The 24,207-nt window shown below is 45.0% G+C and overlaps 1 protein-coding gene across 2 annotated transcripts in view; it reads right to left on the bottom strand.

Annotated features, from left to right (window-relative positions):
- TIAL1 (TIA1 cytotoxic granule associated RNA binding protein like 1) overlaps positions 1–24,207 on the bottom strand; it is a 574,257-nt gene that overhangs the window by 42,477 nt on the left and 507,573 nt on the right. For both annotated transcript variants that reach the window (XM_085602861.1, XM_085602871.1), the window contains exons 9-10: positions 1,776–1,860; positions 1,340–1,463 (exon numbers count right to left, since the gene is read on the bottom strand). In XM_085602861.1, the coding sequence (XP_085458987.1) occupies positions 1,340–1,463; positions 1,776–1,860 (209 nt within the window). The remainder of the gene's footprint in view (positions 1–1,339; positions 1,464–1,775; positions 1,861–24,207) is intronic.

The raw sequence follows: 24,207 nt of genomic DNA, 5'->3' as shown, positions 1-24,207 counted from the left end.
TGTTCATTCAGAACTGAATTTCAAAACAACTTCCAATTATCTATTGAATTTTGAGCACTGCCATAATATGTTGACGGAACTGCCCATTTTCTCAATCATCTCAGAGGTAGTTCAGTGGAATAGAATGATGCCATGTAGTTTAACTGGAGCAGAACTAAATCTATAAACTATAAGTAGTAACACTGTTTTCCCCAGATTCCAGATCAGTAACAGTTAAGAAACCAAATAGGATACAGATCTCTCATTTAATCTGACTGAGATTTTGGAGTGGAGAAATCTGTTAAATACCAGTTCTGAAAATATATTAAGAGTTATAAAAGTCTCTAGCCAATTTCCTGCAAAGGAGTCTCAAATTTGAAATAAGAACCAGCTGGTCCTAAAACACCAGGAATAACTTGCAACAGTCTGGAAGAAACTACGATCTGGCACGATGAAAATTTATTTTTTATTGTTTTTTACATGTGTAGTTTCTGATTTTGAAGCAGACTAAAGTAATCATCCTACGCGGTAAAGAGTCTCTCTCTGGCAAAGCATCTATTCAAAATTTTTGAGTTGACCCTTCACCCTGATACGAATGCCTCCTTGCGCCAGATTCAGTAGAGATCATCACAATGCACAATAAACTAATAACCAGGTTAAACAGTGTACACGTGAATCCATGAGTCATGGGTACCAGATTGTGCCCACAAATGCTCTATAAGTACCACCAAGTGAACACAATGACTATACCTAGCTAGAAGGAAAAAATGAGGACAAAATATGTGGGCAAGTACGGTTAAAAGAATGTCCCATTAATCAAATTCTCCAAGTTGGCAGGGAAGGAAAATACTGTGAGGGATGTGTAAAATGTTCAAGAAAATTAGCCATGTGAGGATACAAGAAGGGATTTTGCCGTGGTACCCCCCACCCCCATCTCCCAGGCCACACTTTATCATGCTTTCACCTACCTGGTCAACTGAATAATTTGTAAAACAATTGAGAAGATCTAGTGGCTATTTAAAACAGTGCACAACCCAAAACCCGTTGTATGGAATGTTTGAATTCGTCTCAGCCAATAGTAATTACTGCGTGTCCTGAGAAAAAATAATAACCCGATTGACTACAGCATTTATATAGGATTACTAACTCTATACGGGGTGCTGAAGCGCTCGTCACTTATTTGTTTCTTTCTTTACAAAAACAACTTTAACATGAAATGCTTCTTAATTTCTGTTAGGCAACAGTAACAATTAGGTCATGGCAACAATAATGAAGACCACATCAATCTGGTTCCCTTCGTGGAAAGACAGATGGATCTGGAAATTATGCAGCTTCGTTCAATACTTCAAATAAGAATTACCGGTGCAAAGCTTTTAGTCATATCTGGGGATTCTTTTCCCCAGTAACATTTCACCATATGCCCCTCAATTGTGGTTCCATTCACAGACACGATGGCATGAGCAGCACTTTCATGGGTTGAAAACCTGAAAAACAAAGTGCAAGCATCAACACAATTGAGAAATAAGGTATAATATTGTACTGTATTCTTCAGGAACAAACTTGCCATATGATGAGCTAAGAGGCTTAGAAAATGATACAAAAGGAACAGTGTGAATTTTGAGGTTACATTAATACAAGTAGCCCATCTACCTTTAGTCAGTGAATGGACTGTGTGTGCATGACAGTGTTCATTAATTATTCAATACCCACTTCAGGTTCTGTTCCATACATCATTCAAAATATGGATGCAATGAAAGTTAATAAAATTATAAAGTTGTAGCCCTCAACCATCTTACCTGACAAATGAGTATCCTTTCTCTGGAAAGACTCTGATTTCCAGGATTTGCCCAAAGGGAGAGAACGTCTGTCGCATCAACTGGTCTAAAAATAAATTTTCGAACAGTTATATTTTAAAGCAACTCATCAATTCTTAATTAGTCAATAAAATGAACAATCCATGATGGAAAAGGTACAAAATAATTATCTAGTCATGAAAATGAAGTGGCCAATGTGAAATTCAGCATTTCACAGCATACTCTTGCAGTAATCACTGGAGTTGAGCCAGTAAGCAAATATACTTCCAATTCATTTCCACTAATGATGCAATCACATATCCACCACTTCCAGCAGTTCATCCTATACACTATGCAGAATTAAAAATTGTTAACTTAAACTTTCACTCATTTACGCAAATTTCTTTACAAAATGCACAGAATTCAGGTCTAAAAACTACAAAAGAATATTCTTAAAGATTAAAGGTCAGACTTTGTACAGAGACAGTGAGAAACGTTAGCTTTAACATAAGTTGCCCACCCAATTCTTTTGGGCATAGGGAACTCTATGGCTACTGATTCTTGTAACAAGTAGTGCCTGTTAACTCTGAAGTCTGCAGATGCAGTTACTACTGGGAGCTTACCAATGGCAAAGTTTTTAGGTTTTAACTCTCAGTGAGCAGCAGTAGGCATTAAAGGATTACTCTTGCTTGGTGGGGTGGCATACAAGCTCAAATAACATGACCAATAAAATGATGAAGAAAATATAATGTCTAAGGAAAGCTAGAATGTTTGATAAAAGTCACAAGACACTAACTAATTCATACTAAAGTTTTAACTGCTTAGGGAATGACCTCTTTAGCCTAATAGTAGGTTGTGTTCAACAGTGATGTGGGCAAATCTGTCTCTCCTAGATATGTGGTCCTGTTATTCTTGTTTGTATGTTTAGCACCTATAAGGGACATGGAGAGGGAGGCAAGGTTTACAGCATTGCAAAAGGGGAAGATGAGCTTTGGATGATGAAGGATGTCCTCAAGCGAGCTGCACAGCTTCAGTGGTTCACTCTCTTAAGTTCCTCACTTTAGATAATTGGAGAAGGCAAACGGAGTAGTTGTTTCTCATTCTAGGTTTTGGGCAATCCAGTGAGATCAGGAACTGGTGTTGAGCAACACTTCAATTAGTAGGTGGCCCTCACGACATCACATGAAGTGCCTGAGAGCTAGGGATTCTTGAGCTGATTTAAGGTAGGTTGTCCTTAAACAGGGTTGTGTATATCCTTCACAGCACATCTAAAGTACCTTTTTACCCACATTCAAGCCTGGCCCGACTAAGGGAGAACAGACAGTCTTCCTTTTTTGTGTTTTAATCCCTCCTGTAGCTGGTATGTATCTGTATCTGTATAATGCGAATACAGACAAAGGGCAGTGGAGCACTTTACATGGTAAAAGGCAAAGATACAGTCAACAAATGACCTAAGAGATAGCTGGGTTCGGGAAGCAAAAGAGTACTGTGTTACTGCATTATGATATAGTGTTCTTTAAAGAAGAGTCTTCTAACTAAATTGGAGCAGTCTGGTGGTGACATGGCTTTGTAAATGATGCAGCTGATTTTGAAGATGGTGCAGGATAAGCAAGTCAGTTGAGTGTCATAGGGATGGGGGTGATGTGGTCATATTCCTTCAACCAATGGATGAAATTTACGGCGACATGTAGAATGCCCTTAGGAAAATTGGAAGGATATTAGTGGGGTTGGGAAGGAGGGAGGGCGTGTGAGTGAGAAGGCAGTGTGGAGTCAGGGAGGCCATGGAGGAGGGTGTTTCCACCATCCAGATGTGAGAGTACTTGAGGTAAACAGTAAACAGGATTATTGGGCTGAATTCACAGATACACAACTAGAAACAGTTAAGCTTAGCCCACCCAGCCTCTCAAAACTCCTGTAACAGTAGGAGCAAGCTGGTTCAAGTTCATCTTCCACCAAGTACAAATCAGTCTGTAGGCAAACATCCCATAAAATCTTCAGGGTTTTGGATTCTATAGGAATCTATAGGAATGGCAAATATTGACCAGCAACAGGAGGGATCTCACTCAGAGAGCCCTCCAGGCAATCAGAGACCGATGTCTTTGTTAGCAGTCGGTTTTAAGGTGATGCTGCTTTGCAGGCTGCATGCTGCCCTTTCCAGAATGACCTGATCTAGAGAAGCAATTCCTTCTCATTCCATTGGGACTTTGCTCATGCAAGATAAACACACAACCTGGCTACAGTGGCCTGTTCAGGAAGGCGGATTACGAGTGAGCACTGCAGGACAAGCGTAGCAAGGGGACAGGAGCTAGGGGTTCAAAGGCTATACAAGGACCATAACTTTCTAACAAGACAACCCACCTTCAACTGCTCACGCATTCTACAGCATGCTACACAAAAATACAAAAAGACATTACATACTCCATCCTCAGATTACAGGGACAGGGAGGTGCCACAGTCATGATATACCCCTTTACCAGATAGAACCAGTACTGAGTCTCTGTAACTAGGAGTGCAGGTAAAGAGCTGAGCACCACCAACCATTTAAAAAAAAAAAATAAAAAAAAAAAACTTTATTGGGTTTTTCAGGTTTTGTATATTATACACACATTATATCTTATGCAAACTTAAGTCCATGAAGTATATATTACAGTGGTATGCAGTAAAATTAAATTTAAACTTTGGTAAAGACTTTGATTCGCTAAGCAATGCAATCTTGTAAAGTATTGTACATTGAAGAGATAATTCGACTGTAATTGCAGCAGGTTGTCTTGGTACATATGCAAGTTTATTAACATTATTCCTAAAACCTATTTAACTACCCCTCCCACCCTTCCCAATTTTCCACCCCTACTGGACCACCCCGGTTACATGTTATTGTCATATAACTCCGCCATATTACCCCCAGTATCTCTTGTGAGGGCAGCCCATGTTTATGTGGCACTGATGCGCTACAGCACTAGGCTTTGGGTAGTTTTATTTTGCGTGGGCAGGGACTGGTCTATTGTTTATAACTACTCCTCTTGGGCTGTGGGGACAGGTGTAGGCTCAAGTGATTTAAATGCTTCCATTAGAAGGTCCCATTCCATGGAGATAGGCCATTTATGTAGAGCACCACCAACATTACTTGCGTCATGGCATGGACATGAATGTGGAAGTTACTTCTATTGAAAAGGAATTCCCTTTTGATGAATAGCACTCCAGCAGAAGTACAACAATATGACAGTGAGCCACCTGAGCAGGAACACATGCCTGTGCAAATAATTTTGCTGAATGATCTGAGTGGTATACTGCTACTGAAAGTTTGACCCTACACAATACACCATCATGGACAGGGAACACTAACGGACAAATCTCTCTAATTACAGTTTGTTATGAAATAAATATCAACAAACCAAAAACTGGCTAAATAACACACAGCAGAATAGTTAGACGAACACCATTTTCTGCCTTTTAAAAGGAAAAAGGCATGTTAAATGTAACCTCAAAACCTACACTGTTCCTCGCTTCACGAATTGCACGTGCGGTTAGACGCAATACTTTGCTCCCCCGATATTCACATGGCGGTTCAGCACAGTGAATATTTGACCAGAACGCATTCGGATTATAACCCCCTGTTATTGCTGTTGTGCTGGGTCCCGCGGCCCCTGCGTGGCGGCTCAACCCGGAGCTGTTGGAGGACCCGGTCTTCCACGAAGCAATTGGAAAAGGGGTAACCCAGTACTTTCACGAGAATGTGGGTACTGCCTCTTCGTTAGAGGTAGAGTGGGACATAAGATTGGAGTACAGAGGGTCCTACTTCAGGACATAGAAGCCGTGGACCAGCGTCTGCGCATCCTGGAGCGTGCTCGCCCAGGGCGCCCGGAAGGGCAGGGGGACCTGTTGGAGGCCCGTGAGGCAGTGGCAGTGGGGGTTGAGAAGCTACGATGTTACGACCATAAGCGATATCTGACTAGAGCTCATGCGGAGCGCGACAAATCCGGTGCGTTGTTGGCGTGGCTTGCGAATCCCTTGAAGCAGTCGGTCCCTGTATTGGCGCTAACTGCCCCAACGGGGGAGATGTGTTACACCCAACAGGGCATTAATACTATCTTTGCTGGATATTACGAGAAACTTTATGCCAGTAGAGTAGACTTAGACGAAGATCGATTGGGGGGATTCTTGGCTGGAGGGGACTTACCGGCCCTTGGCAAGGGGGAGGCGGACTTGCTGGGTCAGGACGTCACGCTGGGGGAAGTCCGGAGTGCAATCAAACACATGGCGCGGAAGAAGTCCCCTGGGGTAGATGGGCTCCCGATCGAATGCTACGCAGCTTATGTTGAAGTCTTGGCGCCTACGCTGGTGACCCTCCATAATAAGTCGTGGGGAGTGGGTAGGCTTCCTGCCACGATGCGGGAGGCGTTCATCGTGCCGTTGCTGAAACCAGGGAAATCCCCCTCTGATGTGACTGCTTACCGTCCACTGGCTATGCTCACCACCGACTAAGATCTTGAGTCGGATATTGGCCTCTCGGCTCCTGCTGTATATGACTCGGCAGGTTCACAGAGACCAGGCAGGGTTTATACCCAAACGAAATACGGCCGGCAACGTCCGACGCCTGCTCCGTGTATTGGAGGCTGAGTCGACCAAATCGCAAACTGCTGCCGTTTTCTCGGTCGATATACAAAAAGCCTTTGACAGCCTGTAATGGCCGTATTTATTTCAGGTCCTGCGTGCCTTTGGGCTGGGGGATCGCTTCGTGGCCTGGACGGCGTTGTTGTACAGGGATTCCACGGCCCGCACTAAAACGGGAGGTCTGATATCCTCCCCCTGTGCGGTGGGCAGGGGGACGCGCCAGGGGTGCCCTTTGTCACCGCTGCTGTTCGCACTGGCCATAGAGCCATTGGCGGCTCAGGCTCGAACGGGGAGCTGGTTCAGGGGTCTCCGGGTGAATGACGATACCCACTACATAGCCCTATATGCGGATGACCTCCTCCTGTTTTTAAATAATACCCGGGGGGACCTGGTGGGAGCTAAGAGACTGCTTAGTTGTCTCGAGGACTTAGCAGGCCTAAAGGTGAATTGGTCCAAATCGTGCCTCTTTCCCGCCTCCAAGGTAGCGGGGGGCCCCCGAACTGCGGAGGAGGTACAATGGGAATACACCTGTATAGTATATTTGGGGACGGGCATCTACCATGACCGCAACGACTTAGTGGAGGGCAATATTGGCAGGGCGGTGCGCGGTCTTCGAGGCAGTATGGACTTCTGGCAGTCACTGCCACTGTCCCTGATGGGAAGGGTGGCACTCCTCAAGATGGTGGCACTCCCCAGGTTGTTGTATTATTTCAGGACGCTTCCAGTTTGGGTCCCGGTGTCGATGTTTAAAAGGCTCCAACAGATGATCACGGGGTTCCTATGGAATGCTGGCCGACGTCGGGTAGCCTTGCATAAGTTGATGAGACCGCAGGGAGAGGGCGGATTGGCGGTTCCAGATCTGGAGTCCTATTACTTAGCTGCTCAGCTGCAGTGGTTGACCCAGGCGGTGGCTCGAGAGTTCCGAGGAATAGGAGATTGCGCGGGAGGGCAGATTCCCGCCTACATACTACCCAGGATTGTTTTACAACAACCGCTCCGTCTTGGGGATCTATCTGCTGAAGTGCAGACCTTTCGGTTATGTTGGAATAGGAGTCAGCGGAGGGCACGGATCGCCCGTCCATATGCGCCAGAGATACCACTATTAATGTGCCAACAGCTGCCGCATGGGGGCAACTGTTCGGCGGTGACGGGGTGGTGCGATGCGGAACTGACAACAGTGGGGGATCTGTATGAAGACAATGTACTGTTGCCATATGAATCCATTTGTGAGCGTTTTGGTCTGCCACGAGGGGACTACCTGCTCCATGCGGCCTTGGTGTCTGCTATTCAGCGTCGGTGGAAGCGTGGACATCCATGGCTTGCCAATATGTGGTGCTGGCGGCGGGTACCATTAAAGCTGTCACATGCTTATATCGGCGAATGACTTGCGAAAAGGCTGGCCCCCCTCGACAGGTTGAAACAGCGCTGGGAGGAGGATATCGAAAGGGACATACCTGATAAAGTATGGGCTGACTTGCTCGAGCGCCCCTGGAAATGTTCTAGAAATGCTAGTTTCCAACAGATCCAATTTTTTATTTTACACCGGGCTTATCTTACTCCAGTCAAGGTTCAACGCTACTTTCACACACTCACGGCGCCCTGTCCCCGATGTCGAGTAGAGGGAGCTGACCTCTGCCATATGCTGTGGAGCTGCCCTCAGATTAGGGCTTACTGGTGGGAAGTGTGGTCGTTACTCTGCACTATTACGGACAGGGAGATCGAATTTGGCATGAGTCCGTGCTTGTTGCACTGGTTACCCCACACTTCCAAGACTAAAATAACCAGTAAATTTATAGACTTAGGGCTGGTTCTGGCCAAGCGGGAAATTACTGCTAATTGGAAGGCGCAGCGGGGGCCGAGGTTGCAGAAGTGGAGGGCGGAGTTTACTCGGTGGGCAGATTGTGAAGCGGTCATTCGGGTGCAGTCGGCCACCCGTGCTCATAGCGATAGGGCGTTGGAATCAGCCCGTGCCTGGGGTGCATTGGCGGAACTTCTGAGGACCGCCGACGCTGACATGGATGCGACCTCTGAAACGGAGGAAGCGCAGGGCCTGCCCTCCCCTGAGTCTGGTTAGAAGAGTGCTAAGGGGCAAGACACTACCACACAAGGGTTGTCAGTGGTCCTGTGTTGGGAAAGACTATGGTGTAGATTAAAAGAATTGAGTGCCTTGATAAGTATCCAGCCAATAAGTCATGCCAGAGGGGTTGCGGGTAGGGGGTGGAGGGAGGGGGGAGGGGTTGTAACAAGGGGCAGGTGTTAGATTTTGGATTAATTGTATCGCTTACACAACGGAGCTTTTGAGTGGAGTCTCTGCGACTTATATGCTTACAATCTGCCAGCATATGGACATTGGATGGTGGAACTACAAGGGACGACTCCGCAAGGTTTGCAGGGGGAGCGATAATTCAGTTAGTATACCATTGGGTAACAGTGGGCATGATAGTACAAAGGAAGCTGTGCCTTAGAATGTTCTGTGTAAGCGCCGGCTCTTGTTTGTAATGCTATTGAGTGATATAAAATGTTAATAAACATATTTAAAAAAAAAAAAAATGTTCCTTTTGTACTGTTTACTAAGCCTTTAAGCACACCATATGGTGAGTTTGTGCCTTAAGAATACAGTCCAATATTATGCCATATTTTTCATTTGAGTTCATCCTAAAACAGGGAAACCACATTGTTTAAAAGCAGCCAAGGTGTTTCACAGCTCCAGAGTGCAGCACAGTTGTAGTCGATATCTTAGTCCATTTTAACGGGCTATTGAAGAACATATGACCTATAAACCAATAACTATACTTCCATTCCACTCTTTCTACTGAGTGTATTGACGATACCCAGGAGGGAGAGCTGGCGTTACAAGTAACCTTTCATTCTTCTTCATGGCATCCTCACTAATATTCATGGGAACTAAATAGATGAATAGTATAGCATGTATACCACTTGAAAATTATGTGCCAACGCCATCAAAAAAGGATATACAATGCAGCCTAAGATGGAACTAACACCTTAAATCTGGGTCTGCAAAGGAGCTACTTGGAAGCATGCTTGGAACCCAAAAATAGTAAACAAGAGTCAGTCAGTCAGTCATAACCACTTTAATCGATTAATTAAAATCATAAAAGTACATCACAGTAATTCATACACATAAAAACATTACAAAATACAGTATAAAATAGTTCACATAGGGGTCGACCAAGCCAATAAATGTGCCCCTAGCGACAGAATACAAACTGAGCATCAAGTTTTTTCCTTTTCCTTACCGCAGTTACCAAAAAGTTAGCAATATTAAAAATGGTCCATGGGGAGTCAAGTAATTGAAGGTGCATCAGTGCTGGTTTTACTTGATAAAAACCTCTCCCTTGTAACAAAGGTAAAATATACTTTTTTCTAATTGCTGAGTAATGGTTACATAATAGGATAAAGTGCGCAGTGTCTTGAGTTGAACTGTCGTCGCAATTACACAAAGCAGCATCTTCTGGCTTGCACCAACCTTGAAAACTACCTAAATTAAAATGTATTAGGTTAAAACGGAATCTTGTCAGCAACCAGCGGTGAAAATGATTCGAGACTATCTTGAGATAAGGCTCAGTCTGGGGGGAAGTTATTAATAAAAAATGGGCCCTTACTGATACTTTATTGAGTTCCTCCCCCTCCCGCTCTAATGACCTTAAAATCAAGAATTGGGCTTTGATCTGCTTAACATCCCCCTTAGCAATTGTTTCTGGGTTGTCATAGAGCTCAGGGCGCCCTAGATTGTAAAATGTTTTCTTAATATACAGGAGCCACGGAATATCTAGAGCTCTATCTAGACCCATACAGTCTTTTAAAATCAGTTGATTCAGGGAGAGTTCAGGGTTCAGACATATTTTCAACCAGAATACCAGAGGGGCCAGACTAATACGGTCAGAAACATAGTCCATTCCCAATTCTTGATGTATTGAAAAGGTCGGGGAGGACTGGGGAACGGAGAGGATAGAGCGGAAAAATTTATTTTCTACGGTTTGTACGCCCTCCGCTTTTTTGTACCCCCAGATGGCAGCTCCGTAGGTCGCTAAGGCCAGACATTTCGCCCTGTAGATGGCAAGAATTGCCTCACATGGCGTGCCACCCAACCGTCGAGCAAAACTTAGTATAGCTGAGGAGGCTCTACCTACACTATTCTTCTTAGCTAAAAGCTGGGGAGTCCATGAACACTTATCATCAAACAGGACCCCCAGGTATGTAAATACCTTTACTTTTGTAACCTCAACTCCATTACAATAAAAGGTTTTTCCTCTGTTTTTACACATACCCAGGGACATAACATGTGACTTAGTGCTATTTACCACTAAGTCCAAAGAGTTCATGAACTCCCCAAAGGAGTTCAGTAGTCGCTGCAAACCCAGAGGGGTACGGGCCATTACCACGGAATCATCCGCGTACAGGAGAACAGGTAGACCACTGTTCCCTATACGCGGAGTGTCCAGGCAGGCCTTACCTAGGGTAATATCTAATCTATTGATATATAAAGTAAAAAGTATGGGGGCAAGAATGCAACCCTGGCGAACCCCTCTAGATGATTTAAAGTGTTGTGTGCATTTCCCCCCATGAGATACCCTTATAGCAGCATGTAGGTCTTGGTGCAAGTCCGCAAGAAAAAGGACTAAGCAGGGATCAATCCCCATTTCCAATAGGATCGTCCACAGCTTTGATCTGTTAACCAGATCAAAAGCTGTGGACAGATCCATAAAAGCCAAATAAATGGGACCTTTAATTGATTTAGTGTACTTGTTGATTAGCATGTACAAGTTAAGACATTGGTCCATGGTGGCTCTACCAGATCTAAAACCATATTGGGCCTCTGATAAAATCCCCCTCTCCGATACCCAGTCTGAAATTTTGTGCAAAATCACTTTACCCAGGATTTTCACCGCTGAGTCAATTAGCGAGATGGGCCGGTAACATCTCGGGTCCCCCCTCTCTCCCTTCTTAAAAACCGGTACGATGATCGATTTGGACCAGGACTCCGGGAACCCATTCACCACACTAGCATTAAAAACGTTGGTTAAGATGATACTCCAGAGCTCGGTGTCACCTTTGTAAAGATCCAAAGGGACACCGTCTGGTCCTGGGGCTTTATTTGAGGCCGAATCTTTTATAGCCTTACAAACTTCATGTTTATCAAAAGTTAGGTGGTTAATGATGGACGATGTTTCAGAGGCCTCAGGGTTGACCAAGGTTATATTACTAGCATAAATTTGTTCAAAGTGCGCCAGCCACTCCTCCTCTGGGATATTTATATCCAATGGGGCATTTTCTTCTCCTGTTAGGAGTGGGCTATTCACAATGTTCCAAAACTTGGCACTATCCTTGAGGACCTCTACCGAGATTAGGGCTTCCCAGGCCTCTTTCTTAAGTTCGTTTTTGCGCCTCGGAGTAGTTAGTTTATACTTTTTCCTTAGGTTAGAGATTAGGGCCTTATCCCGAGGTTAGTTTTTCAACGCAATTAACAAGGTTTGATGGGCCCTAGAACAGCTGGAATCAAACCACTTTTTCCCCTGTAATGGGCGCGGTTTGCTGGTAATAGTAAGGTCAGAAGCAACCTGGGAACAGATGGAGTCATAAGCAGAAATCATTTCTCCCCCCCGTAGAGGAGGGGTCCAGACATTTCCCAAACGCAAGACTGTTGTTTACCAGTAAGTTTTCCATAAAATCCTCTGGGACTACTTTGGCCCATTTTAATTTCCTTCCATGATCACAGGAAACTAACGTAACAGGTGGAGGTAGGGCCAGGGTTACTTCCTTGGGACAAAAACCCTTATCTATAACTAGAATTACAGGGTTATGATCACTAAATGGGGACCGGAAAACAAAATACCCAAAGACCTAAGGAAATAAAAAAATATAATCGATAATTGATTCACTATCCCCCGCTTCAAACGTCGCAACCCGTTGACTCTTGGGTAAAAGACAGGGCTCATACAGATCCGCTGATTGAAGAAGCTCTCCGAGGGCTTCACCCTTAATTGAGTGTTCAAAATGAGGGGATACAGCGTGCGGGGGGCCATGTAAATCAACAATCTTACAGTTATCCACACAAAGATGAATATTAAAATCACCCATAAAAACAATTTGTACCAAACAAGAGTCAAGCTACCATTTACACCGAAACACCAGTTTGTTTCTTTTGAATTTACATCTGCAGCATTGCTCTTCAAGCAAAGTAGGAACATTTTGGCTAAACTTGTGGAACCCAACAGTGTACTTATACAATCAAGAATCTATTGACCCCTTAGATATGCATGCCAGCCACTGTATATTTAATGGCTGCCTAGCTTGTCTAACATTGGTTTCTGGGAGAGACATTCCTTACCGTTGTAAATCTATACACATATACATACATTTATCTTTAAACATGGTGCAAACTGCAGACCATAAAGTGATAAATCCATCAATAAAAAACACCACAAGATATGGCCTGGCTCTTTCAAGGGGCAGGATTCTTAGAAAACACTTCATTTAATACTTGATCATTCTGTATTTTGAGATTTTAAGACCTTAGAGGATAAATGTTAGAAACTCTAGTGTAGAAAGTGAAGTCCAATCTTAGCAATACAAATAAAGCAACTCTGGACTTTAATGAGAAGAGATTTTAAAGTCATATTCAGGAAATAAGACTATTAGGAAAATGCCATTTAGAGTCTTAGATGTCTGAAATAAGTGGAGAAAAACTGCCAAGATATTGCAAGCCTAACACTAGGTTTAACCTCTTTTCCAGGAAATGTTGGCGTCTTTGACCTTTAACTGATTTGTTTTCTTGGATAGTAGAACATACTTGTCAGTACATATTCAATGCCCAGATAAAGGGAATCTATGATATTTCAAATGGAAACTAGGCACTAACTGCACTACTGTAGCTCAATACTGCTGACGTGGTACTCCACCTGTTAGACAAACTTCAAAACAGGGGAGATAAAAAAAAATATGGCTGATACTGGACATCATTGCAACATTAATGAATGCCATGTAAAAGGGAAAGGCCTAGGGCATACATGTTCAATGGTAATGAATTTATACAGGGAACTCTTGATGATGATAATCATACTCTTGTAATGGAAACAGTGTGGTCTACTGATGTACCCCAGCAGTTAGAAACTGGTTTTCCAGTACCAAAAAAGGTTTCAACCATGGAGATGTGATTGCTACTAGAAACACAAATTTCCATGACAAACTGTAATGGCTCAAAAGGTGTGGACATCAACCTTGTAAGAACAACATTAAAGATTCCAAGAGGGTACCGGTGGTAAACATGGTGAAATTATTTTCTTAATAAGGACCCTCTGTGCTAATAGAAGCTCCTAGGACAGGGAAAATGCAATTGTAAATATAGGAAATCTCCAGGTAACATATTGGTCAATCAAAAATGATTAAACCATAAATTAATGATAGTAATGCTAGAACCAATGTACCAATATTAATATTAAAAACACTCAATTTTATTAATACAAAATATTAAAAAGAAGGCTCAAATGTTGTCAATCCTTGAATGGAAAAAAAAAATACACGTAGAATGACAGGACAATATGACAATGATTTTCTTAAGCCTTTCCAAAAAAGCCTTAGTGACTAGTACACGGAAAAGTGACTGGTGTTTGTGGTTTTGTAGATATGATGAAATTGCCTCCAGGTACAATCATATGCAAGTATATGCTAGATGTGATTTTTGTAAATGAAACAAGTAGCACAGTTATCTGCTGGGCCATGCAGTAACAGACAAAACATTTCCACTTAGCTGTGCAACAAGCTCTAGTGGTTGGGAGTCTTGCCTTCCTCGGAGGGGTGGAGTTCCCACTTGTGGATTTGATGCTGAATTGTCCACCCCTGGGAGATATTCCGCCAACAGGTGCAAATGGTAGAGGAGAGCCTGATGTCAAATTTGTTGGGCTAACCGAAACAACTTATCGAGTGTCCCACCCGTCCCCCCTGTTTTTGGGTGCAATACACTGCAGTCAACAACAAACAACTTTATTAGGTTTACAGCTGTAAAACCATAAAAGTTCACATGTATATAAAAACAACAATAAAATTCATAAAACCATTTATCCAATTCATTACATACAAAATGGTCATTCATAAATAAACTACCCGTTAAAATCAATTCTCCAGTAGGGTCGGTTGTTCAATTAGGCCTAGAGTTGGGTAGAGCCCACAGTCCTGGCGATTATTATGTCACTAGCAGGGGACTGAATTAGTAAGTTACCCTCCAGAGTACTGCCCTCTAATCAAGTGATGCCCTGCGTTTTACTGCAGATTTGAGAAAGTTGAGAACAAATAGGACAGAATCTTAAGATAGCAGCTAAGTAGATCTGAGCTGGGCGAGCCTGCCTAAATTTCAATCTCTTTAAAACAGGAACTATTAGTTTCCTCCAGGGGATCGCATAGAAACTGTAAAAGAATAAAAAATGGAGCAAATCCTGCGGAGACACACTGTCACAGCCGCAGGATGCTAAAGGCTGTCTTCTATGGCAACCCACAGGGAAAGCTAACAGGAGATGGAAGAAACCCAGGCGGAACCCTGTCAGCAGAAAACGGTCATATGTGCTGAAAGAACCTAAAAGATAAGGCTCTATGGTTGGTGATGTTTTCAAGATTACGGATTTTCGCACACTGGGTTTCTGCAATTGAAGCCCTTCCCTCTCTGATTTCATTAGACTGCAAAAGGATTCCCTGACCCAAACCAAATCCTTTATAGATACCGTTTCCGGATTGGTATATAAATCTGGTCTGTTCAGTCTATCAAAACGGGACCTTACATATCTTAGTCATGATATGTGATGCGAGTGATCCAGCGACATACACTCTTTCAGTATCCTCTGGGTCAGCAACAGTTCCTCATTCCTCCATGTTTTCAACCAAAAGAATAGTAGACGAAGGGCCAAGGTGTCACTCAGATAAGGGATCCCCAGTTCTTCATGTACACCCATATTTGAGGTCCCATTTGGGACACCCAGTACAAAAAGAGTGTGAGTGTGAGAGTGAGAGAGTGTGAGTGTGTGTGTGTGTGTGTGTGTGTGTGTGTGTGTGTGTGTGTTCAGGCTCTCCCCTACCTTTGCCTTTCTGATCATCCTCCTTGTAACCTCCCCTATGGTAACTTATACCTCCCTGCTGGTAGTATGTCAGATGTTGCTTTTGGTATACCTGGGTATCAGCGGTGGTGGTCTTTGCCTCCCCTCTGCCCTGAAATTTATGAAAGGACTTCTGTCATGATGATGTTGACTGTAATGCCCCCATGGATTTTCCAGTCTCCGTACTCTTTTTCAACTTTTCTAATCGGGAGTCTACCTTGGGGGCCATGGTGTACACTATTGAATGGGACATTAAGCAGGTGTTGTTGCACCTGTGGTTTAAACCCTGAGATGCATAAGCATGCATGACTATGCAGCAGGATCGAGGAATTAATTTCCCTTGCAGCAATGTCGACTCTCTCCAGGGTGCATTGAATAGCTGCATTCGAAATCTGCTTGCTCTAAGTAATGAATATCTTCCTTCTCCATTTATATTGCTCTGGGAGATACTGTAGCAGCTCCTCCAGGTCATCCCATGTCGTCCTGTTATAGCGCAATAGCAATCCCATGAGTTCGCTATGCACCAATAGCTTGCATGTCCAACTGTCACATGCTTTCCTGCAGCAGCTATATCTTTAATTTCTTTAACAGGAGGAGGGGGGGGGGGCGGAGGAGGCGCACCCACAGTATTATGGGAAGCTACCCTTTTCCTTGTAATTATCACTATAAGTGAATCAGCTGTCTGGTGTCCCATGATGTACAGTGGGTTATGTTATGTTATGTTGTTATGTTAAGTGTTGCTTGTAAAGCGCACTGACACCGAAGCTTCCTGGCGCTGATAGACAGAACAGAGTGAGGAGGAGGTAGAGGTAACAGAATCTACGTGGGGGTAGGGAAAAGATAAGTTTTTAGCATTTTCCTAAAGTTAAGGAAAGAAGAGCAGGATTTGATAGAAAGAGGGAGGGTGTTCCAGAGTCCAGGGGCCAACTGGGAGAACCGGCGTCCGCCGAATCTCTTAGTTTTGCCCCTGGGGATGATCAACAAGTCAAGGTGGGCGGATCGAAGATGGCGTGTAGGACAGTAAGGGTGGATGGTAGATTTCAGGAAAGCAGGGGAAGGGCAGTGAAGTGCCTTGAAGGTAAGACAAGCCACCTTGAAGGCAGCCCTTCGCTCGACCGGGAGCCAGTGCAAATTCACAAGCAAAGGTTTAGCTGATTGCCATCTGGGTGTTCCATGGATCAAGCGGGCAGCCTGGTTCTGGACGATTTGGAGGCGTTGAGTCAGGTATTGTGGTAGACCGTGATAGATGGCGTTGGAAAAATCCAGACGGGAAAGTACCAGCGAGATAACAGTTTGGGTGAGTGCTGCCGGGGGAAGAAAGTGGCGGATTTTGCGGATCCTCCTAAGTTGGAACATACAGGAGGAAACCACTGCTCCCACCTGAGCCCTGAGAGAAAGCTCGGTGTCAATGATGACACCTAGACTTTTTACTGTATTTGCAGGGACGGGGGGGGAGCCGAACTCTGGAGGCCAGAACTGTGGACCCCAGTAGGTGGAACTGAGTCCAGGAAGTAGGAGCTCAGTTTTACCGGGGTTCAGCTTCAATTGGTTCTGGTTCATCCAGAGTTGGATATGAGTCATGGCTCCATGAAAAGTTTTGATGGCATTTGGTGAGTTGAGGGGGAAGATGATCTGGAGATCGTCAGCGTAGTTATAAGTGACGATGTCCCATTTCAGAAGTGATTGAATAAGTGGTCGGAGGTAAAGATTAAAGAGGAGCGGGGAGAGGGAAGAGCCTTGGGGAACACCACAGGATGTGAGTTTTTTTAGCAGTGTAGGGGCCAAGGCGGACCGCCTGTGTTCTCCCCGTAAGAAAGGACCTGACCCACTCAAAAGCAACGCCCTGGATGCCCGCCTGCCCGACACGGTGGAGAAGGATGTCATGATCCACCGTGTCGAACGCGGCCGACAGATCCAGTAGGACGAGGGCTTGGGGTTTTCCCGCGTCCGCGTTGCCTCTGAGTGTGTCAAGGACTGCCAGGATAACGGCTTCAGTAGAATGGGCGGGTCTGAAGCCGGCCTGAGTTGGTACAAGGTAGCCAGAGGATTCTATAAACCTGGACAGGCAGCGAGTGACGTGAGCCTCCATAAGTTTAGAGAAATAAGGGAGAAGGGAGATGGGGCGGTAGTTCGATGGCTCCAACATGTCGGCGCCAGGTTTTTTTAGTAAGGGTACCAGGATGGCTTCCTTGAAGGAAGTGGGGCAGATGCCGCTACTGAGGGAGCTATTAAGGAGATGTAGGATACTGTCAGGTAAATTGAGACATATGCTCCGCAAAACGGACGGTGGGCAGCAGTCATTTGGGGAGCCGGATTTTACACGAGTGGCTAGTTCCGCCAGAGAAGAGTCTAGAGCCGGGAAAGAAGTGAAGGACAATGGGTTGTTAAGGGATGTATCCGGTAGTGACAGTTGGGGGAGTGAAGGAATGGATTTTTTAATTGTGGAAATTTTTTCTAAAAAGAACGAGTTCAGGGTGTCACAGGCCTCCTGAGTAGGGGTCTGGGCTGGTAGGGTCCTGGCGTCTGTGGTTAACTCGTTCAAAACTCTGAACACCTCCTTAGATTTGTTAGCTGCCAGAGAGATCCTACTGGCGAAGTGTTCGGTTTTTGCTGAACGGATAGCTGTCTTAAATTCTTTACGGGCAGTCAGGTAAGATTGTTTGGCTAGGTCAGAATAATCATGTCTCCAGATGCGTTCCAGCTGGCGAGTTTTGAGTTTCCGGGCTTTGAGGTCGTCGGAAAACCATCTGTGAGAGTTCCTGTGTCTGGTACAGGGGAATTTGACCAAGGGGGCAAACAGATCGCTGGCTGACTCAAGCCAGGTGGCCACGTTATGTTCTAGCCTATCCGTATCAATAGGGTCAGAGATCGCCGGGCAGGAGTCAGCCAGGGCAGTAAAAAATCCCTGGGAGTCATATGAACTCCATTTGCGGGCAAGGCCGCCGGCCATCAAGGGAGCAGGGGCCTGAACAGCAGCCGTGATGATGGTGTCTACCAAGTGATGGTCAGACCAGGCACACGGACGTATGACTGGTGGGGACAACTCCAGGTTGCAGGTCCAGATCTGGTCCAAAACATGTCCCTTGATGTGAGTGGGTTCGGAGACATGTTGGACAAGGTTCAGACTTTTAAGCGTCTCAAAAAGCTCAGTAGCATGAGGGCCGGCGTGACTGTCGCCAAACCAGTAATTCAGATCGCCAAAAATGGCGAGGTGGGAGTGCGATATAAGAAGGGAAGACAGTTGTTCACTAAGAATGGTGGGAAAAGATGGCATGGGGTGTGGGGGCCGATAAAGTAGAAGGAAAGTGAGGGGACCAACGTCCGTTTGCACGCTGATAATTAGGTTCTCCACCTCAGGTAACGGGAGGGAGTAAGAGGATAAGGATATCAGATGCTTGGAGATAATGGCCGCTACTCCACCCCCAGGCCGGTCGCCAGGGCGGTCGGCGCGAAGGATGTAGTAATCGGGGGGGAGGGCTGCCAGAATATCCGGCATGGACTCTGAGGTAAGCCATGTTTCTGTCAGTAAAAGCATGTCAGGGTTCGAGCTGGTTAGCAGGATAAAAATATCCTCAGAGTGCTTCACCAGTGAGCGGGTATTAAGATAGGATACCCTGAGGGATGTAGTGTTCGCTGGTGGCAATGCTAAGGGTATACGGCCCTTGGGGAGGAGTTGGTTAGGGCGCGAGAGGCCTGCTGACGTAATGCGATGCAAAGTCGTAGGGGATGGTAAAGTGACGATGTGCTGAAGGTCTCTGAGTGCTTGGGGGGAATATGTAATAGGCTGGGCGGCATGGCATGCCCTCAGGCCCGTCCTGGCGCGGACGGGCGCAGACGGGCTTGCCTTTGGCGCGCCTTCGGCGCGCTGCCGGCGCGCCCGCTGCGCCCGTCCGCTGCGCGGCCGTGGAAGGCACATGGTTTATGTAGGTGGAAAACAGGAAGGGGCGTGGCCCGTGATGAAGGGGGCGTGGCCTCACCAGGCTTCCCCGGAATGACGTGGCAAGAAATGGCGGCCCGCGACAGCGTTCAGATCAGCTGTGCGGGGAAGGGGTAATAGCGAGAATATTGCCAAAGTAAGTTTCTTTAAAAGTGCGCAAGCACACAAAATAGTACACGGATAATACACAATAAAATCAATTTTTCAAAGGGTTCGCTCGTTGCTCCCGGCTTCCGCCTCAGGAGTTCAGTCTATCTGCTGGCGCCTGCAATTTGGCGCGTTTTAAAGCGGGGGGGGGGGGGCGTGGCCCGTGATGAAGGGGGCGTGGCCTCACCAGGCTTCCCCGGAATGACGTGGCAAGAAATGGCGGCCCGCGACAGCGTTCAGATCAGCTGTGCGGGGAAGGGGTAATAGCGAGAATATTGCCAAAGTAAGTTTCTTTAAAAGTGCGCAAGCACACAAAATAGTACACGGATAATACACAATAAAATCAATTTTTCAAAGGGTTCGCTCGTTGCTCCCAGCTTCCGCCTCAGGAGGTCAGTGGGGAAAGACTTGCATTTGCATTCAAAAAGAGGTGTTAGCACCCTGGATTTAACTGGGTCTTTGAAAATTTCTGTTGAAACCATCAGTATTGACTCTACCATGGGCAAGTATTGAACGGAGCGCTCCATCTTGGAGAGCATCATGACTAAAAAGAATTGGCTTCCTTCTCTGTACTGTGCATCTTGACTATATGATATTCCGCTGCATGCTGGATGACACTATGATATGAAGAAGTATCATCTGGTGGTGATACTTTGACTGGAAATGGCACCTCAATGTAATGGGCTGGTGTTACTACATCATATGCCTCCCATGGGTCTGGACTATCCGGAGGCCCTCCCTGTGATTCTGTATCATAAGTATAGTGACTTGGACTTCCTGCATCTATATCAGCAGTGTGTGAGTGATGGTGACATGGGCTGGGGAGATGGTGTGGCATACGGCTAGTGGCCTTATGCTCCATTGTCTTTTTATTTGGAGGAGGCTGGGGTTGAACAATGTCCAGCCCTTTTCTCTTGAGGGCTTTGCCAGATAAGTGTGCCTCCTCTTGACTTTGTTTTTTGACCATCAGTTCCTGAGGCTTTTAAAAACCTTGTCCTCCACATCTGGATCAGTTGTCGTATGTATTTTCTTAGGTTCCATGCCCTTATCAGTTTTTTGCTTTCTATGCTCCTGTGGAGCATGGACTATCTATGTACTGCCTTCGATGTCAATGGTATTAAGTGTAGATGATGGATGCTGCCCTGATGTTGTAGGTTTACTCCGCTCCTATGATGTATGCTGCATCTATGCCATATATTTACTTGTCTCTGACATCTTTACCGCCCCACAATGGGACGTGACGTTGAAAGCTTTAATGTCGACATGGGCTGCACAGACTTTGATGGCAGAGAGTGCTGCTGCAGCTGTGAGGGCAGTGTGTCCCCTCAATGTCTGCCCTTATGTGTTGATAGGGTGGTAGAGGCAAGCGTTTTGTGTGTGTGTGTGTGTGTGTGTGTGAGGGTTTGGGGGCCTTGTGTACTCATGTCCCTTGGAGTGGTCTTCACCCTGGGACCTGATCTTGTTGCTGTGAGTTCCTCGAAGAGTCCCATGGCCGGCACCTATAGTTCGTCTTTGTCCTGTTCCTCATGTTGGTCAGAGTAATCTGATGCGATGTAGTGTGGACTGCACAAGATACCACCCTCAGTTGCAATGTCCTCCTCTTACTCATCACCAAAATGGCTCTGCTGTTCCTCATCTGGTGAGAATTATGCCTCCACTGCCATCTCAATGTTATGATCTAGGTGTCATCGTGTGGAGAACAGAGTTTTCTTGTTTTTGAATAGGCCGCAGGCGGTGCAGTTCTGTTTGTTGTGCTCCGGTGACAAGCAAAGGTTGCAGACGTCATGTTGATCCGAGTATGCATACTTTGCCCGGCACCGAGGGCACTTCCTAAAGACTTTTTTTGTTAACCTTCCATTACCCGGTGCTGAGCATTCTTGGCTGTAGAAAGGGGTATACAAGGTGAAGCTGCCTGGACCGCTAAGACAAAGATTGCCAGACACAAATTCAATGGCTTACGAAATCGAGGCAGAGATGGATTCTTATAACATGGAGAACAAGATGCTGAGGCCGTGAGAGCGCTGAAATTGTACAAAGCTCAGGCGCAATCTGTCTAAACGCAATGGCGGAAAAAACAATCTAACAATGGAACCATTGAACATGAGCACTCTCAAAGAGGAGACTCAACGTCACATCAATAATAAAGACATCTTCAAGAAAAACAAGTTGTAAAGTCCAACCCCAACACTAGATGGCAGGAGTGCACATAGCATGTGCATCTGCAACCAACACAAGCTACAAATACACTGTTCTCCAGTATTGGGGTATCTTTCATTGATTCACATGCTTGAATCATTCCCTGTCATCGAAGTGGGAGTCCAACGGTATCATAGTAAAGCAGTGTGTATCAAAATAATAGGCTGTAAAGGGAATGCAGAGTTCAGCTTAATAGCCCATCGTTGTCCTTAAAACAAAAAAACGACCAAAGTTAAACCATGACCAATCGGGCGACAGCGTCCATAGAACATTCCCAGCAGATTTCACCCTCAGATTCTTCCCTCAGATTTTCACCACACATCTTGTGTGATGGAGTCTCCCTGAGCTCTGCTCAGTTCTTCAGATTTGGTGATTTCCAAATAATTTTTTATCTGTTGTAAAATGTCAGAGCTGGTCAAGAAAGGACTCTTAAGACCTTGTGCCAACTGTGGTAAGAAAAGGCTTTATTCTGAAGACCCTCATAAGGAATGCATTTATTGCCTTCATCCATCCCACAAGGTGAGAGACTGCAAGATATGCAGAACCTTTTCTCCCAAAACCCTCAAGGACCGTGAGGAAAGACTCATTATGGTTGAGGAAACATTTAACAAAAACTGCTGTTATTTCTAAAGAGGAAAGTAGGTCTTACTACGAGTCCTCTCACAGAAGCAAGAAAGGTTTCAAAAAAGACCCACCATGGATCTACATGAGGCTTCTCCCATGAGGAAAGAAGAAAGTCTGAGCCTTCTACTTCATCTACGGCCCTCCCATTGAAACCTATATCCTCCACTGAACCAGTTTAAAACAAGCATTTGCAATGCAATAATTCGCGCCTTTGGGAACTCATAAGTGTTTAGTTATGCAGCATATTATTGATTATATTACATTAACTATTAAATATATTAATGTTTGTGGTAAAATAGGACAACTGAGAGCACTTGCATACCACCACTCTCACAATCCTCAGACTATCAGTGTACTTAAGTACTGGTAAAGTGTTTAAGGGTTTACTTCACTGTAGAATAATTAAAGTGTGTACAGTTGCAGACCTGCCTTTACAAAATGTATCTTTTCACAAAGATAGAATCAGCACAAGGTCCTTTCATTCAGTCACCTGGCTAAATGTTCAAGTACAAGAAGCAGCTTGTATGCAGTCACACCAATGCAAGATCCTGCCATACTGACACTGGACTCATGTACAGAAGTACACAATGTTGTGGGCTTCTGCTTGGCCTGCATAAATCAGCAGAATGTTGTACAATACATAGTCACTTTAACTGTACATGATGGTATAATTTTTTAACATGCAGCCACACACCCTGTATGTAATGATACCTGCGCGTTCTGTGGTGCACAGTAACTGGGACTGAGCCAGTAAGTGGAAGATCCTGCCATGCACAAGGCACTGTCAACTTCCTCCTTCCATGTACATACAGGAAGAGGGGAGTAAGGTAACACCTGTCTTTATAGAACAGATTTCTTAATGTCCTAAGTACCACTTTCAAAGACAACTGACGTTAGAGGAGCCAAGTAAGACACATTTCAAAGACAGCTTGCTGTCAGTGCGGGGGGTGGGGGGTTGGACTGAAAACGGGGCAGGTGATCACCTCTGCCAACCCTACCACTCGATAGTAAAGGGCAGTAGGGTCAAAGGCTTAAAGAACAGTCAGTGTAGTGTGTAACAGAAAGCAAAACCTTGTGGAATAAAGACAGCCTAGCGAAGGACGAATCACCAGGCCCATCAAGGAGAGTGCTCCATTTTCAAAATGTAATTCAGGCTGCCCAAAACAACTAGAAAATGTCCAGCCCCCTCTAATCCTAAACAATTGGCTTTATCCAGTGTCAAGCGTCACAGCTAAGGATTTCAGGACACAAAAGCATTCTTCCACAAGTGTTTGATGACAGCACCGCGTGACGGAAAAAAAGGACTCAGTGTATCTAGGGACATAAAACTTGAGTAAAAAAAAAAAAAATTGCTTGAGCAGCAGCACTTTATAAATGCTAAGGTGTAAAGGAAGGCAGATAGATAAAATCATCGACTTTAACAGCCATAATATGCAGAGATAAACTAAGCGCCATGGGGACTTAAAACCACTCTGTGACAAACAGGCAGTGTGCGCTGCAGGACTGTAGAGTGACCAACATCATTCAAACAGGCTGCTTCTGCTGCTTTATTATAAAGTCTCAATAAACAACGGAGAAGTATTATATTTTAAGACAGACTACGGAAACAGCAGGAAGTCAAAGTTGTTACAATGCTTTTGGTCGATAATACCTTACTTGTAAGTTGTTTCAGGCACTGCCTGAAACAACCTTTTTGTAGCCATTAGTGGATTATTGCGTTCAAATGAATATGCTATATGTTATGAAATCAAAAACTCACATTTAAATCACCATATCCTACAACATTGTACAAATATTTAAGAAACAACTGACAACTCAC

The sequence above is a fragment of the Triturus cristatus genome, chromosome 1_2 (genome assembly GCF_964204655.1).
Source record: "Triturus cristatus chromosome 1_2, aTriCri1.1, whole genome shotgun sequence".
In the NCBI taxonomy this organism is placed as follows: domain Eukaryota; kingdom Metazoa; phylum Chordata; class Amphibia; order Caudata; family Salamandridae; genus Triturus; species Triturus cristatus.
This window is presented reverse-complemented; position numbering and strand designations above follow the sequence as displayed.